At 42.0% G+C, this 17454-nt stretch overlaps 1 protein-coding gene across 1 annotated transcript; it reads right to left on the bottom strand.

Annotated features, from left to right (window-relative positions):
* Nucleotides 1–227: 227 nt before the first annotated feature.
* On the bottom strand, nucleotides 228–17160 carry LOC102224671 (germ cell-specific gene 1-like protein). Its single transcript, XM_005803219.2, has 5 exons — nucleotides 16637–17160; nucleotides 10809–10856; nucleotides 8087–8239; nucleotides 4715–4826; nucleotides 228–725 (listed from the first exon to the last, which is right to left on the bottom strand). Exons 1-5 carry the CDS (start codon nucleotides 16923–16925, stop codon nucleotides 389–391), a joined length of 939 nt encoding a protein of 312 aa, XP_005803276.2. The 5' UTR covers nucleotides 16926–17160; the 3' UTR covers nucleotides 228–388.
* Between the last annotated feature and the right edge of the window lie 294 nt (nucleotides 17161–17454).

Raw genomic sequence — 17454 nt, 5'->3', positions numbered from 1 at the left:
AATCACCACGGCAACCATCTTTTCCTGACAGGGCTGTGCCATGTAGCCATTTTAGTAACATTTAAAACTTTTCTGAATTTTCTCTGCTGTTGTTGTTCTGCCTCTTCGTATTTCTTTATATCAATGAACTTCCTGCTACAGCAGATTCTGATCATCAAAATTTAAAAGAACTCAACTGCTAACGTCTTAAAAATGTTGAGAAATGGTTGGACACTGGACAGACAACGTCTACTTCAATCAGTCGCTCACATTTTAGACTGACATCATTTATTTTGACAAAAACAAACAGCATCTGTCACGTTAAATCCGTACGTTTCCATTTGATTTCTGCTCCAGTTCTGTTGTTGAGCGGGGTCTGCTGAGGAAAACGGTCCAGAGCCACCAGGCCTCAGCACTGCTCCTCCCCCAGAGAGTCTGTGTTCTCCCCCAGGTCTATGGAGGCCGACGTTCCCCTCATTTTCCCATGACCCGGAGCCGGGCCGGGCCCGATGAGTCCGGCTCTGGGGCCGCCGTGGCTGGGGTAGACCTCCACGGAGCCGGAGACGGACTGCAGGGAGCGGTCCCGGAAGTAGTGGAAGGCCTCCTGGTCCAGGTAGCTCTGCTCCTCGCGCAGCCCCTGCTCGAACAGCTTGCGTTTGTGTCGGAACTCGATGACGGTCTTGGTGTAGGAGTTGAGGGTGGTGACGGAGGCGGCCATGCAGCAGGTGAAGGAACCCCACGCCATGCTGGATGGAGACGCAAAGAGAAAATCACAGTCAAAGTGAGAATTATCTAGCAAACAAACTGTGATTAACTACCAAGGTTCAATTTCCAAGCAACACCTGCTGCCTGATCCTCCCTGACCTGCAGACCCAAGGATTTACTTAAGCAGAACCTGCCTGACATCATGAAGTAGGCGAAAATATCTCAAAAAGCAACACATTAGGCGTGCCGTGGTGGTAGGGGACAGCGCGACCCACGTTTGGAGGCCTTGAGTCCTTGACGCAGCTGTCGCGGGTTCGACTCCCGGACCCAACGATGTTTGCCGCATGTCTTCCCCCCTTTCCCTTCAGCCTGCTTTCATATAAAGGACACTAGATCCCACAAAAAGACCCCCTGGAGGGGAGGAAAAGAAAAAAAGCAACACATTGATCCCTGAGCTAAAGAAATTCAAGGAAGTCTGGAAATGTTTGCTGAGACATTTTTAAGGCTCTGGGACTCCAGTAGTCTGGCCATCGCCTTCATGTACAATTAGATTTTCATTTACCTTCAGTGCTCTGTCTGGGATTTCTCACATTAAGCTAAATTTTAATTGGTTGAAGAAGGAGGAGTTGTCAATTTTCTGTGCTGTTTTAGAATTGTAGGGTTGTAGATTTGCAATGGCAGCAGATGAAGAAAACAAAACAATTCAGTCCATGTTGGCCAGGCCTCCAAATATTGACCAACAAGAGGAACGTCCGAGACAAACTTAAAGAAGTTTGTTTGGCTCGTCACTTCTCTCTTGGCAGTGAGAGATGTTTGCTTATAGGACACACAATTTCCGGTAAACTTCATCGATCTAGTGTGTTACATTATATCACGGCCAAACATTAGTGATTGGGTTAAACGGTCACCCAGGCAGATTCACAGACCCTCTGTATGAAGCAAAAAGTAGAACAAGGGGCTGGTTTTTACCAGGCTGGGACTCCACAGAACCAAGGGGAGAACCATGATCCACACATGGAGAAAAGATGAGTGGAGAACCTTCCCAGGAGAGGAAGACCGACCAAAATGAGTCCAAGAGCGCATCGTTGACTCATGGAGGGGATCACAGGAAAAAACAGAAATAAAAACATCTAAACCTCTGCAGTTCCTGCCAGCTGTGTTTCCATTGACCATAACTTCGAGTAAAAGAAACATCTTGATGATCTCAGGAGGTTTGGTGAAATTCTTCTGCTAGAGTCCATGTTGGCCCACATTGGCCAATGTGGGTCAAGTTGGGACGTAGTACCAGAACACGGTGGTGGCAGTGTGATGGTCTGAGGCTGGAAAGACTGAATGTGATAAAATGTGACAAATGGATATGAATATCTTTATTATATTAATAGTTAATGTAATACTTTTAAAATGCTGCTAATGCTGCAGATGAACAACATCGGCTTTGGGACATTTCAGCCTGCAGAATGAGGGACTCTAATGAAAGGACTGATGCTTCCTGGCACTAAAGATCGTCCCGGATAATAAAACCTGACTGCATGTCGTAAGAAACGCACGGCATACGAGGTCAGAGGTTTATGGGAGGAGAGTATCAAGCAGATGAGGTTGTTCTCCCTGTCCTTGTTTGACGGGTGATTTGTTTGAGTGTTCACAGGAGCTGCAGCTCAGTTTTACCAATGAGCAGAGAGCTGTGAAGGTCCTGACTGGATGATTATCTGAGAGACAGCGGCTCCGTCACTCACCTGGGAGCTGAACGCCACCGCCTGCACCTGCACACCTTCAGGTTTGGCTGTTTTATCAACCTTACAGACCACTCTGGGCTGCTCTGCATCCCCAGAATCCAGTTTTTATGCATCTCTAATCTGGAACAAACGTCTACAAAACACTGAGTTCCTTTAAATCGAGGCTAAAAACCTACCGGAGTAGAGCTGCTTTGGATTAGCATTAAGTAGGACACTGATCAACATAATTGATGTGTTTTTGCTTGATGGCATTTGATAAACTGTAATGTTTATTAGTCATTTCATAATTTATGACTGTATTATGTTTTTATGATGTAAAGTACTTTGAACTGCCTTGTTGCTGAAACGTGATACACAAATAAACTTGACCTGTTTCTACTTACGCCGTTCGTTTGGTTAGTCATCTTACAGACTTTTCTTAATCCTGGTATTCCTCCCTCTTCTTCCTGTCCTTAAGCACACCTTGAATCTGGGAGGAACCAACACCTGCTGAAGGTGAAAGCTGATTGGCTACAGCCTCTCTGTATTTACACCTGATTTGCAGAGCAGCGCTCAACCTTGTTTCTGTTTCAGGAAGTGAAACTCACACAGTCGCTGTGACTGAGTGCAGAAATGGAGCAGAATCAGCTGGACAAAGAAACTTTCTCCTGTTCCATCTGCCTGGATCTACTGAAGGATCCGGTGAAGATTCCCTGTGGACACAGCTACTGCATGAAGTGTATTACAGACCACTGGGAGGGAGAGGATCAGAAGGGAATCCACAGCTGAACCTCCAGGAGAACATCTGCTCTCAGCATGATGAGGTGATGAAGATGTTCTGCCGCACTGATCAGACGTGTATCTGTAGTTTCTGTTTACTGGATGAACATCAAGGCCACATCACAGTGTCAGCTGCAGCAGAAAGGACTGAGAGGCAGAGAGAGCTGGAGGAGAGACGAGGAAACATCCAGCAGAGAATCCAGGACAGAGAGAAAGATGTGAAGCTGCTTCAACAGGAGGTGGAGGCCATCAATCACTCTGCTGATAAAACAGTGGAGGACAGTGAGAAGATCTTCACTGAGCTGATCCGTCTCCTCCAGGAAAGAAGCTCTGAGGTGAAGCAGCAGATCAGATCCCAGCAGGAAACTGAAGTGAGTCGATTCAAAGATGTTCAGGAGAAGCTGGAGCAGGAGATCACTGAGCTGAAGAGGAAAGACGCTGAGCTGGAGCAGCTCTCACACACAGAGGATCACAACCAGTTTCTCCTCAACTACCCCTCACTGCCAGCACTCAGTGAGTCTACACACTCATCCAGCATCAACATCCGTCCTCTGAGACACTTTGAGGACGTGGCAGCAGCTGTGTCAGAGCTCAGAGAGAAACTACAGGACGTCCTGAGAGACTCATGGACAAACATCTCACTGATGGTCACTGAGGTGGATGTTCTACTGTCAGAACCAGAACCAGAACCAGAACCAATGACAAGGGCTGGATTCTTAAAATATTAATGTGAAATCACTCTGGATCCAAACACAGCATACAGATATCTGGTACTATCACAGGGGAACAGGAAGGTGACACTTATGAAACAACCTCAGTCTTCTTCCAGTCACCCAGACAGATTCACTGGATTCTCTCAGGTTCTGAGTAAAGAGTCTGACTGGACGTTGTTACTGGGAGGCGGACTGGAAAGGAATAGTTTCTGTAGACGTTGCATACAAGAACATCAGCGCAGCAGGCCAGAGAAAGAAATGTGGATTTGGAGGTAATGACATATCATGGGTTTTAGATTGGTTCTAAATTTGGTCACAACAACATCTGGACTGACGCCTCAGGTCGTGTTTCCTCCAGAGTCGGGTCATACCTGAATCACTCAGCTGGTATTCTGTCCTTCTGCAGCGTCGCTGAATCCATGATCCAAGAGTCCAGACAAAATTCACTGAACCACTACTGGCTGGAGTTCTGTAAACCCAACTAGCCTCCCTCAGTTCTGTCTGATTGTTAGTCGGTCGATTACTCTGATGTCTCTGCTGTTCTGTTCTTTGTACAATACAAGACGTACAATGAAGGACTGAAACTGAAGGAAACTCTGAAGCAACTGAGAGGAACGCCCACATGAATAACTGCATAAATATCACAAATGATCAAAATATTACCTAAATCCCATTGCCAAAATAGTTAGTAAATTAATTCAAAGTTACAAAAATCTACATTAAGAATTGCTTTTTATATGTGAGTCTTTTTTAAAAATTCATAAAATTCATTTTTTTTCTCCATTTGTTGACCAGTAAAGTAAGTTTTAAGTGAGAGCGACTGACCAGAAGGACCAGCCGTAGTCCCAGCTGTGGGGCCTCCAGTCTTCAGGCCCCAGACTGACTGTGATCTGGAACACCTGAGTGTACATCATGTGGGCCACCATACCCAGAAGACCTGCAGAGACACGCAGAGGAAAAGATCATTTATCAGAGTTCACATCTGGATTTCACATCCAATGGAAATATATAACATTTAAGAAACGTTTAGCTTCTATGGAGACCAAAATAAAGAAGCTTTATTTTTCTACAAACCATTTTCATGCTTTTTGGGCTTTAGATAAACTCTGCACAGTTTAAAAAGCCAGAAAATACACAGTGTTTTTGCACTGAAGGGTGAACATTATTTATTTCTTAAAATATACGAAATAAGAGAATTTGTAACTGAAAAAAAATTAATATCCAATAAAATTATAGCAGCAAAGCATCTGAAAGGCTTCCCCAAAAACATATTCAGGATCTACTGAGTTTCATTTTATTAAAGAATTTTGTTTATTGTTCATTAACACACTTATGATCCTTCTTAATGTATTTTTTATATTAAAACAAAATGTTATGGTATTAAATTTGCATATGATGACAGTTCACAGATGAAGCTGGTTAAAAAGGTTCTAAGTTACATTTAATTTCTTACATAACGGCCCTGACTCAGGATCATTAGTGGAAACGCAGCAGCAGTAAATCTCTGCAGCCTCAGGAATAAACCGGAACGTTTGGTTACGCAGAATAAATTGATTTAAATTGATTTAAATTGATTTAATGCTCTGTGATCAGGCATCAAATCAATTAGACACGGAGCTTCAATCACAAGATTACAGCAAGTCAAAAAGGAGACGGTGAAAGAGTGGAGGCGCCGTGGATCAGTCAGTCAGCGGGGCTGGTTCTGCTGCAGGCGGAGGAACAACAGGCCGACCCGGTTCTGATCGGCCGACCCGGTTCTGATCGGCCGACCCGGTTCGGATCGGCCGACCCGGTTCTGATCGGCCAACCCGGTTCTGATCAACCTCAATGTTTGGGTTGGACCATTTGTGCAGCATCATGCTTCAGGTCAACAGCAACAAGTCCATCCATCCGTTCATCCATCCGTTCATCCATCTGTTCTTCCATCCACCCATCTGTTCTTCCATCCATCCATCCGTCCATCCATCCATCCATCCGTCCATCCATCCATCCATCCATCCATCCATCCGTCCATCCATCCATCCATCCATCCATCCATCCATCCATCCATCCATCCATCCATCCGTTCATCCATCCATCCATCCATCCATCCATCCGTTCATCCATCCATCCATCCATCCATCCATCCGTTCATCCATCCATCCATCCATCCATCCATCCATCTGTTCTTCCATCCACCCATCTGTTCTTCCATCCATCCATCCGTCCATCCATCCATCCATCCATCCATCCATCCATCCATCCATCCATCTGTTCTTCCATCCATCCATCCGTCCATCCATCCATCCATCCATCCATCCGTCCATCCATCCGTTCATCCATCCATTCATCCATCCATCCATCCATCCATCCATCCATCCATCTGTTCTTCCATTCATCCGTCCGTCCATCCATCCATCCGTCCATCCATCCATCCATCCATCTGTTCTTCCATCCATCCATCCATCCATCCATCCATCCGTCCATCCATCCATCCATCCATCCGTCCGTCCGTCCATCCATCCGTCCATCCATCTGTTCTTCCATTCATCCATCCGTCCGTCCGTCCATCCATCCATCCATCTGTCCATCCATCCATCCGTTCATCCATCCATCCATCCATCCATCCATCCATCCATCCATCCATCCGTTCATCCATCCATCCATCTGTTCTTCCATCCATCCATCCATCCATCCATCCATCCATCCATCTGTTCATCCATCCATCCATCCATCCATCTGTTCTTCCATCCATCCATCCATCCATCCATCCATCCATCCATCCATCTGTTCTTCCATCCATCCATCCATCCATCCATCCATCCATCCATCCGTTCTTCCATTCATCCATCCATCCATCCATCCATCCATCCATCCATCCATCCATCCATCTGTTCATCCATCCATCCATCCATCCATCTGTTCTTCCATCCATCCATCCATCCATCCATCCATCCATCCATCCATCCATCCGTTCTTCCATCCATCCATCCATCCATCCGTTCTTCCATTCATCCATCCGTCCATCCATCCATCCATCCATCCATCCATCCATCCATCCATCCATCCGTTCTTCCATCCATCCATCCATCCATCCGTTCTTCCATTGATCCATCCGTCCATCCATCCATCCATCCATCCATCCATCCATCCATCCATCCATCCATCCATCCATCCATCCATCAGGTTTTATGTCACTCAGTTTCATGATCATCTGTTAAGTCTAGAAAAGCAGCGAAACATTTTTCAGTCTTTCCCGTTTCTGTCGCCAGCGATCAGAACCGGCTTGTTGTGTAAGAGGTTTAACTTGAGTCTGGATAAAAACTCCTGGCAGGAAAACAGTGAATCCTGGAACTAAACCATCTGACCAAAACATCTGGCCACGAAGAAGAAATGCTGGAAATCCTAGAAAATGCTTGAATTTTATATTTTAAGGAAAAGTTTTTCACATCTGGATTAAGTGATGAAATGTTAAGAAACTTCCTCAGGTACTGTAATCATACTGCTGGTTAAAAAACAGTTCAACAGAAATCTGATTACTCTCTGAAAGACATCAAAATGTTGAACATTTATTTTATCATTCAGTAGGAAGAAAAATAATGAAAAGTTTAAACATCTGAGTCACAACACATCTATTCTCCTATTCATGGATTCAAAATTAGCAGCTAAAATGCAGCTAATTATCTACATTTAATGAGAATGAAAAACAAATGAAACTATTTTACTACTTTAAATTGTTTATTATTTCTATAAGATAGTCATTACATTTGTTTTCCACATAAACAATTTAAAGTAGTAAAATAGTTTCGTTATGTTTTTTTTAATGATAAAATAAATATTCAACATTTTATTGTCTTTCAGAGAGTAATCAGATTTTTGTTGAAAATAGATTTCTAAATATATAAGTTGTAAAATAAAAAGCTTATTGCATATTTGCCTTATATTTTTAAAGTTACAATCAAACTTTTTCCTGTTTCTTGGTCTAAAGCTGTTTTGTTTATTCTGAGGAACAAAAACAGGAAACCAGAGATTCTGCTGCAGAGACACTCATGACGAAACATTTATTCACTGCTTCTGTCTTGACTTAAATGAGATACTAGAAGTGAATATTTCAAGTTTAAAAGTATGTTAGCAGTTATTTGGATTTAGTAGGATGTGATGAACTAAGCTGAAGCAGGAGGAGTGAAATCCCTCTGAGTGGATTCATCCTTTTCTTACCGGACAGTACGGTGAAGACGGCGGCGAAGGCATTGAGTTTGAGTCCGTCGATGACGTTGCTGGAGTGGAAAAGCTCCAGACACATGAGGCTGAATCCGACCACCAGCAGCAGGATGTACAGCACCTCGGAAACCACCGACAGCCACAGCACACCTGCAAAGACACAGCAGCTGCTCACATTTATGGAGCTCTGCTAACGAGGGAGCAGAGCTGCTGGAGACGTTTCCTGCTTACAGCTTTACTGTTTTTGATTAAATAAGTTACGAGGATTTTAATTTAAGTATTTTTGAACTTGAAGAACCAAGAGGAAACCCCACCAGTATTTAACACCATCAGCTTCTCCCACATTAATCAGCAAAACATTCAAACTTGTAATTTACCCTGCTACATTATCCAAAGGATTTCCCAATCATGACTATTCAGATGGAGTCATTTTGCATCCGTTTCATCCACTGACTCCGTTTTTCTCTTGAGCAGAAAGTTTTGACAGAGAAAACATGCAGGGTGTGAACCCTAGTGTCAGGTTTCCGCCTCTGTCGTCCTGAATATGTATCAGCAGACAGTCAATAAAACATGTAGAGGGACTCGGCTGATAACAGGAAGGCAGCAGCTCATCAGACCGAGTCGCAAGACGAGCGGATATAATTACTGACTTTAATTACGGCGTGTGCACGCGCATGTTTGTGTCAGCGGCGCGTGACGTCTGCAGGTCCTGAATGTGAAGCTTGTTTTTTTTTCAGGGCTCCTCTATAGATTACCAAAACAAGAATGGACATTTAATTAAATTTAGACCCTCAGGGCGGCTCACAACCAAGGATCCTTATTAATTAATTCACAGCTGGTTTTTGACAAAACACTGAATAACTCACAAACTTAGTTACTTTGGGGAAGCATTATGTTTAATGCAGACTCACTACGCTGTATATGATTATTTCATTTAAAAGGTATTCAAGTTTAAAGGTGCGTTAAATGTTTTCAGGATGTTTTCCCACCTGAGAGTCTGGTATACTCAGTTTGACTGGCGACCAAAATAGCAACATTAGTTACATTTTTCAACCACTGTGGTTTTCTTTCACACTGCATTGAGTCAAACCAACCAAACCCTTCGAGGAACCTGTTCCCCTCCTCGCCTGTGGGGGCGCCGCACCAAGAACCACTGAAGGAAACACTGAGTGCAACTTCCTTCTTCACAAAAAGGAAACCATGGCGTAGTGTCAGATTTTAGTGATTGATTTCACTTTTGTCTTTAGCTAAAGACATTAAGCGCGCACGGCTAAAATCTTCAGCCGCTAAAATCTGACGCCTTCATTTTTGTTTCCGTTGATGAAGAAGGCAGTTTCCCTCAGAGTCTTCAGAGGTTTCTGTGTCGTTTCTGTAAGGATGTGAAAGTTTTTTTGTTTTCTAGTCAGTTTAGTTCCTGTGTCGTCTTGTCTACCCTCTGATTGATCCCAGTTGTATCCTGTCCCCCTGATTACTCCCACATGTGTCTGTGTTTCTTCGTTGGGTCCTTGTCGTAGCCACTGCTGTCATTTGTCACCTCACTCCAGTGCTACCAGTGTTGAGTTCCTTGTCTCCCAGTTCACCTGTGCTGCCTGGTTTTCTGTGAGTTTGTCGATTAAATCATCATTTTTTCACACCTCTACCTCCGCATTCATACTCACCTCAACTACCAGTTTCTTTCAGTGGTTCTTGGTGCAGCGCCCCCACAGGCCAGGAGGGGAACAGGTTGGTTTGATTCGGTACAGAGAGAAAGTGAACCACAGCAGCTGGAGATGGAGCAGATGATGAAGTTTGGTCCACAATCAAAACGAGTCTACTGGACTATCAGGTGGGAAAACACCCTGAGTGTGTCGGGGGAATCGAACTCTGGTCTGTTTAAAGCGGACCAAACATGTCAGGTGTGAATACTCCCCCAGGTTCAGGTAAACCAGAGTTGACAGTTTTGTGAAGATCAGTCGAACTCTTGTCCGCCTACAAACTCACCAATCAGGAATTTGACTTGAAAAGATGAAAGAAGAAGAAGAAGATTGTCCGGCGAATCCCGTCGTCGCTGCTGCTCTGGTTTTAACAGATGAAACATCTGAGAAGTTTTATTATTAACAAGCAGCTCAGTGTGAAGCTAAAGGCACCAAAAGTATTTCATTTCTTCTGAATGCTCAGACATTCCTTTTATCAGATCCAGGATATAAACAGGATTCTGGAGTCAGACTGAAAACCGATCAGGTGGGATTTAGACAGAATCATCCTGATCATTTCAGAGCTTCAGGCTCCAATAACGTCAATAAATCAACCAAAGATACTCAGCTTGATCATTTATCAGTTAGCACCTGCTTATACTGGCTTGGTGAACTCGGGAGCCCCCTGGTGGTGAGGGTCCTAATCAGCTGTTTAACTTGCAGATGCCTTGGGCCGGCCCTGCTGTGCTTTATTTTAAGCATTGCCAACATCTCCTGCAACGGTTCTGCATCTGTTATAAACTCACTTTAGGAAGTTTTTAGTTATTTCCTCTTTCAGGAGATGAAGATGCATCCTTAAGAAATGATTAAAAATCCCATTTCGGTCTCTGCAGGTTGACTCGTTTAGCTCCTCCTGATGAACACACAGCCCAGAAAAGAGATGTTTTTGTTTTTCCCCTTCTTTTCCTCGGATTTCCCTGGGCTCTGGGAACAGGTGGGCAGTAGCAGGAAGCGGCGGCGCAGCCGTAATGACCGTCATTACTCACCTCTCTCCGACGCCGGGGCCAGATCAATGAAGCTCCTGCACTTCTCACCTGAGAGCAGAGGCAGAGGGAGCGATGGAGGAGAGAAAAGGTGAAGAAAAAGGTGAAATGAGGCAAACAGAGCAGCGGACGAGCCAGAACGGAGGGAGGAAATGACAGGAGGAGCGTTAGCAAATAGAGCTGCTACCAGTTATTAGAACATGTCAGCTTTATTAACACAGACGGTCTAATTAGCATCTTATTAAGCTGCAGAGTCTCTTCTATCAGGGAACAACGTTTTACTCTCACCTTTAATCATAAACCAAGAAGAAATGTAGTGAAAAATTGTGATTTTATTGTAAACCTTGATCATAAATGCTTTACAGAAACGCAGGTTTAGCTTTTCTGTCGCTGTTACATCTATCAATTAGGGCTGAAATGATTAATCGGATTTACCGATTATTGGAATAAAAGTCAACTAACTTAGTAATAGATTAACTGGAATATACAGACTTAAAAAACATTTGTGAAAAAAACATAACCCAAGCAATAATTAATTCAAAACTGTACAAAAATAAACATATTTTGCATATAAAATGAAAAACTTCACTTAAGGATATTGTTATTATATTTTAATTGTTTGTATTTTTGCCTTTTTAATATTACATAAAACGGCTTTAATCTTAGTAACTCAATAAAATAATTGATTACTAAAATTTTATTTTAACCCATAACTAAAAAAAAATCATTTTACATTAATACATGTAAAGATGCGTAGACATGTGCGATGGCTCCATGCTGATCCCAAGAAAAGTTTAATATTTTCAAATATTTGAGCACTGTTTATATTAAAACACTGCACTTCATATGACTTTTATATAAGGTACAATGTTTGTAAAACACATTTATTACAAAGACATCCTAAATCTTTGGCGCCCCAGAACTTGGCGCCCTGGGCTACTGCCCAGCCTCCATTTTACTCACATGATGTCATCAAACTGGAAGTTTTCCGTATTTGGAAAATAATCAAAGCTGAGTCTATAATAATAAGATAGAAGCGATAGAAGGCGGTTTCATTGCTTTTTCTTTTCATAAAACCTAAACTTCCTTCTGAAATCAGTTCTGTTGTAAATATTGTCATATAATTTACATTTGTTGAAGTAATTAATTTTTCTCCTGTGCTCAGAGCTGCAGACTTAATAACATTTCTCCCAGGTTGTTTGGAGTTTTCTCTGCTGGGTGATTCTTTCTTTCTGGCACGCTCCGCCGGCTGCAGGGAGTTCATCAGCGCTCTGGGCGACCCGGCGGGTCACAGATCAGCAGCCGCAACACGAGCCATAACTCAGCCTCTGCAGTGTCACAGACAAGAGGCAGGCCCATCCATAACCAGCCTGATTACCAACGCGCTCACAACACCGCCCAGCCCAGATGGAGACACTCAGGAAAACTCCGTCTGCATCACAGGAATAATTCGGCCTACAGTAACGCTCGTTTATGACTTTTTAAAACTGTTTATTTGTTTACTTTGGAGATCAGTCTGGTTTACTTTTTAGAGACTGAAAAAAAAATTTAAACAAAAAGTTTTAAAACTGAAAAAAGGTTTGAAACTGAAATATAATTTTGAAACTGAAAAAAAAAGAAATGGAAAAATAATTTTGAAACTGGTGAAAAATTTAAAGAAAAAAGTTTTAAAACTGAAAAAAGGTTTGAAACTGAAATATAAAAGCAAAACAAAAAAATATTCAAAGCTGCTTTTCAGATTCAATGTTTTATTTTTCACTTTCAAAATTATTTTCAGCTCAAATATATATTTTTTTCAGTTTCAGTATTTTTGTTTCTGTTTTGAGCAAAGTTTAATTTAGCTCCACAGTTAAGAAAACACCAACTTGCACAAAGTGACAAGTTATTATTAACTGCCTGCAACGTTTTATTTTAGGGATAAATTAAATTTAAATGTCAGAGTAAATTGTAATAGAAAACATTTAAGATGAAGATAATAAACGTTGCTTTGCATCTTAGAGTTGTAGCTTATTAGTTTTGAGGCGATTGGCACTGGAAACCAGGCAAAAATACTTGGTAAGATTTTGTCTTTTTGCAGTGTAAAGGTGATTTTTTCAGTGTGGAAATCTTAAATACTGTTAAGAAAAAGAAAACTAAGAAAATTGAAGTCCAAACCAGGTGTCCTGCATAGATCTGCTAATGTAACCCAAATGTGGTGGAAACTGTTTCAGAAACGTTTCTAAGATCTCTCCAGTGATTTCTTCTGAGGTTAAAAGAGCTCAAGTGGTAAAAAATATAAATCTGATGAACGTTACGTCTGCGCTGCGATTCGGCAGCTGAAAGGTGAGCAACGTCTGATTAAGACATGAATTTAAAATGTAATTAAAGAGTGAGCAGCTCTTCTGTGACCCGACAGGACCGACAGCACAATCAGTATTCCTGCGTACTCCTTCTCACAGCGCTGCTCTGAAATGTTAATTACTCAGAAAAAGAGAGGGATATTTGCACTTATCACATTTCCAGTTCATCAGGAAGTAAAGAAACTGATTCATTTCAGGCTTCAGGTGCTTTCAAACGTCCTTTCTCTCCGTTTCTCTTCAAAGTCCCATCATTGGTGTTTGGATGTGGCTGTGGTGGCGCCGCCTGCAGCTGCCAGCCGTTTAATCAGCGGCTCGATGTCGTCTGGAGGTTAATTACGGCTCTGATGAGAACCAACGGTTGGGAGAAACAACAGGTAAAGTACCTGAGTGTCAGTCTGAATTATTTAGCTAAAACAGAGAGCAGGACGCGTCCGTATGCAGATATAATCAGGCTGATTATACAGCAGGCTGCCAGAATTACTGGTAGTTTAACTGTTTATCACAAACTTTGGTCATTTATACGTACATGTAATAAAGTTGAGCATTTCTTTGAAACTGAGAATATATTAATAACTGTACAGTGTTTTTTCTGATGTTGTAAAGTTGACCTAATTGTAGTCTATTTTTATTGTTTTATCATATTTTATATCACTGCTGCTGGACAATAAAGAATATTTATATTTTATTGTGATTATTATGAAGCAAAAACCAAAACAAATGATAGAAAATGCTTTTGACAGATATGTTGTTCCGTAAAGAGCCAAAGCTCCCAGAATAAATTCAAGAGTTCAATGAAAGTAATGCAGAAAATATTGGATGGATGGATGGATGGATGGATGGATGGATGGATGGATGGATGGATGGATGGATGGATGGATGGATGGATGGATGGATGGATGGATGGATGGATGGATGGATGGATGGATGGATGGATGGACGATAAAAGAGACTGAGCCGGCTCGGGGTTAAAGGTCGATTATTACATTTGATTTCAGTTGCATGTTAGTTCTGCCGACCCGTTGGACCGGAACCAGCTGAACTCCCCGTGTAACGACTACTCCTCACTGTCTGCTTTAATCTAACCTTTAACCTTTAACCTTTAGCCAGGCTCTTCTCCGAACACTTCAAACCCCCGACGCTCATAAATAAAACTGGAGAATCTTAAAACTCGTCGAACATAAATGAGGTTTCGTCTCATTTTGTAAATAAAATCACCTGAAAAAAACGACTTTCCACAGAAACAGACAACTTTACCCGACTGCTGCTCTCACAAGTCACAATCAACAAAATGAGGCTTTTATTTAACCAAAAATATACAAAAAACCTAATATCAAAATAAAAACTAAATCCTACAAAATAATAACAATTAAATAAAAATATTTAACATGAAATTATTTCAGGTCAGTATTTGGCTGGGAGTCTGTGTGGATCTGCAGATTTTCGCTCCAGCTCTGGGGATCAGCTGTCAACAGGTCTGGGCTTTGACTAGGCCACTCCAGAACCTCTACCTTGTTGTCTCTAAACCGTCGCTGTAGCTTTAACTGGACGCTTCAGATTGCCGTCTGTCTGGAAAGTAAATGTTTTCTCTAAAGCAGTAGTTCTCTTTTAAAGCTTCCATCACCACAGCATGATGCTGCCACCACCATGCCTCACTGCTAATCTTTCAACCATTTCGGTCTCTTGAATCGTCCCATTTTGTTGGCTCTCTTTGTCTTGTTATGATCTCGCGACGATATCGTCGGATCTCGTTGCTGAATAACTTTGATCCGGACGGTAAGAGACTCTCAATGGTGATCCAAAGACACGGCGGCCATTTTTACTGCCATAAACAGAGTCAGTAATGTGTGACATTAACATGAGAAGTGTTCTATGTCAATATAAACATTATTGATTATAGATTATATTATAAGATATGAAATGAATATTATGAAGACAAGAAGGTTTCCTGTTAAAATGAGTTTTTTGTTCAAGCAAAAATTTATTTCTCGTTATAACGAGAAACTTTCTGGCAGTAATGAAGTTTGATGCAAAACTTGTCAACATGAGAAAGTTTTTTGTTGTAACAAGTTTTGCATCTTGTTGCAAGAGGAAACTTTCTCATTTAATGAGTTCTGCATAACGTTTCCCATTAAAACATGATTTACATCTCGCTTTAACAAGAAACTCATAGCAAGTTTGCATAGCAAGAAAGTTTCTCATTATAACAAGATGCAAAACTAATTAAATTTCCTATAGTTGTGCCTTTCTACGAACGTTACTGACTTTATATAGGTTTTATATTGTAATCGCTGCGAGAGTATTAGCAGTTTAGTTCCACCACAGCTTTTATTTTTGCACTTTCTCTCACTCCAGCAGACAGCATGGAGTATCTGATTAATTTATAATAATATTCCTGTTTTGGATCCGATTAGGAGGAGATTATTCCAGCTGCAGCTCCTCCAGAGTCACCATGGATCTCTTGCTGTCCAGGTTGTCCGGTTAGTTGGACGTCCATGTCCTGATGCGTCTGCAGGTCCATCCTGTCTCCATGTCCAGATGATGGATTTATCACAGACTTTGGATGTTATTGTAGAACCGAACCAACTTCCTGCCTGATCTGCTGCTGATTTTCTTCGTCTTTGTGATTTTATTTGTTCGCTTCCATCCAGGCAGATGTCCCACTGGACCTTAGTTAGGATTTTCCCCATTAAAATGCATAATTTTCCTTCAAAATGTGGGAAACAGATCCCCTTTAAATAGATAATATAGATTATACTGTTAAAAGTGTATTTATTTTTATTTACTCACCAATTAGTGTATACAATACCAACATTACAGACAAACATAGGCATTGATCTGCAAAATAAATAACCAATTAGATAAGAGAATGAATAACAACAACAACAAATAATAAATTAATAAAATAAACAAACATCCATTTAGGACACAGACAAAACACAGAACTTAACAAAATGATGTCAACAAAAAATTGAATTGTTCAGCATGTCAATTAGGATTATTTTCCTTTTCTCTAATATTCCTTATGATTAATCTGGGATCACACAGATATTTTGGTAGGAGTGGAAAAGAGAAGGAGGAAAAAACAAAACAAAAAATATGCCGGAACAAAGGATAAAAAGTAAATAAATTGAAGATAACTAAATAAGATGTTTTGTGATCTTATAAGTAATTTAAACATGATCAAAACTTTTACAAATTTCTGCAAATCGATATTTTACCCAAACCTGGATCATCAGCAAAACCATCCAATCCCAAAACTTCCCTAGTCCGCCTGCTTTATGAATAATAACTGCATTCATGCAGGAAATCCAGTTTAAAAAGAAAAACATCTAAAATACGAGCTGGCACCAACTTCGTTGTCTAACAACCACAAAAAAACATAGAAGAAGAAGAAACTTCGTGCTGATTTTGCGCGCGTAAAGACGCCCAAACTTTCCTACAGACCGGTCATGTGTGGCTGGAGTCTCGGGTTTCCCGCGGGGACGTACCCACCTGCTCCGTGGATGTTCTCCTCGCAGGAGTACCAGATGCCGGTGTGGAAGCGGCGGAACAGGAAGCGGTCGTCCCCGGTCTCCCAGCTGTAGTGCACCTTGCTCTGGTCCGTCTCGTTCACGCCGTAGTCGATGCAGTTGTGGCGCCGCTGCTTGCTGCAGTTGGGCTTGGGGACGCGCTGGGTGCCCTCGCACCAGTAGGTGGTGATGAAGGCGGTGGTGGAGAACAGCAGAGCCGCCAGGTTCAAACACACCGACAGCAGCGCGCGACATTTTCGCGTCGTCTTCATGGTTTCCCGCCAGAACCATGCGGGGCGGGACGGTCAGCGGAGAGGCGGCATGGCGCAGCGGCTTTACGCGCGGCTTCTTCCTGCGGGTCGGTCCTCAGCAAAATGACAGCCGTCCTCGGTCCATCTGCTGCGCTGCTGAGTCAGAGGAGGAGAAGCGAGGCTGCGAGCGGAACACCCCTCTTTCTGTCCCTCTGACGGCGGCTTGTGCGTCATCACCTGGACCGAACCGAGCTCACACCTCCAGCATCTGACCGATAAACATCTGTTTCACACGATACACTTATTATGTAAAACAGAAGAACAGCAACATCAGAGGTGGGTAGAGAACCCCAAAATTATACTCAAGTAAAAGTAAAAAGTCCAAGACATTACTCAAAGAATAAAACCGTATTTGGTCAAAAGTCTACCAAAGTACTGAATAACTGATCAAATTATCTAATTCTATTTAAAAATTACATCATCAGACAGACCAAAGTGTAAAGTTAAATGGACATTTTTGGCATTTTAAAGACCAAAATGACAATAATTC

This window comes from Xiphophorus maculatus, chromosome 16, assembly GCF_002775205.1.
Source record: "Xiphophorus maculatus strain JP 163 A chromosome 16, X_maculatus-5.0-male, whole genome shotgun sequence".
Classification (NCBI taxonomy): domain Eukaryota; kingdom Metazoa; phylum Chordata; class Actinopteri; order Cyprinodontiformes; family Poeciliidae; genus Xiphophorus; species Xiphophorus maculatus.
Note: the sequence above shows the minus strand (reverse complement) of the source record. Positions and strands in the feature narration are given on the sequence as shown.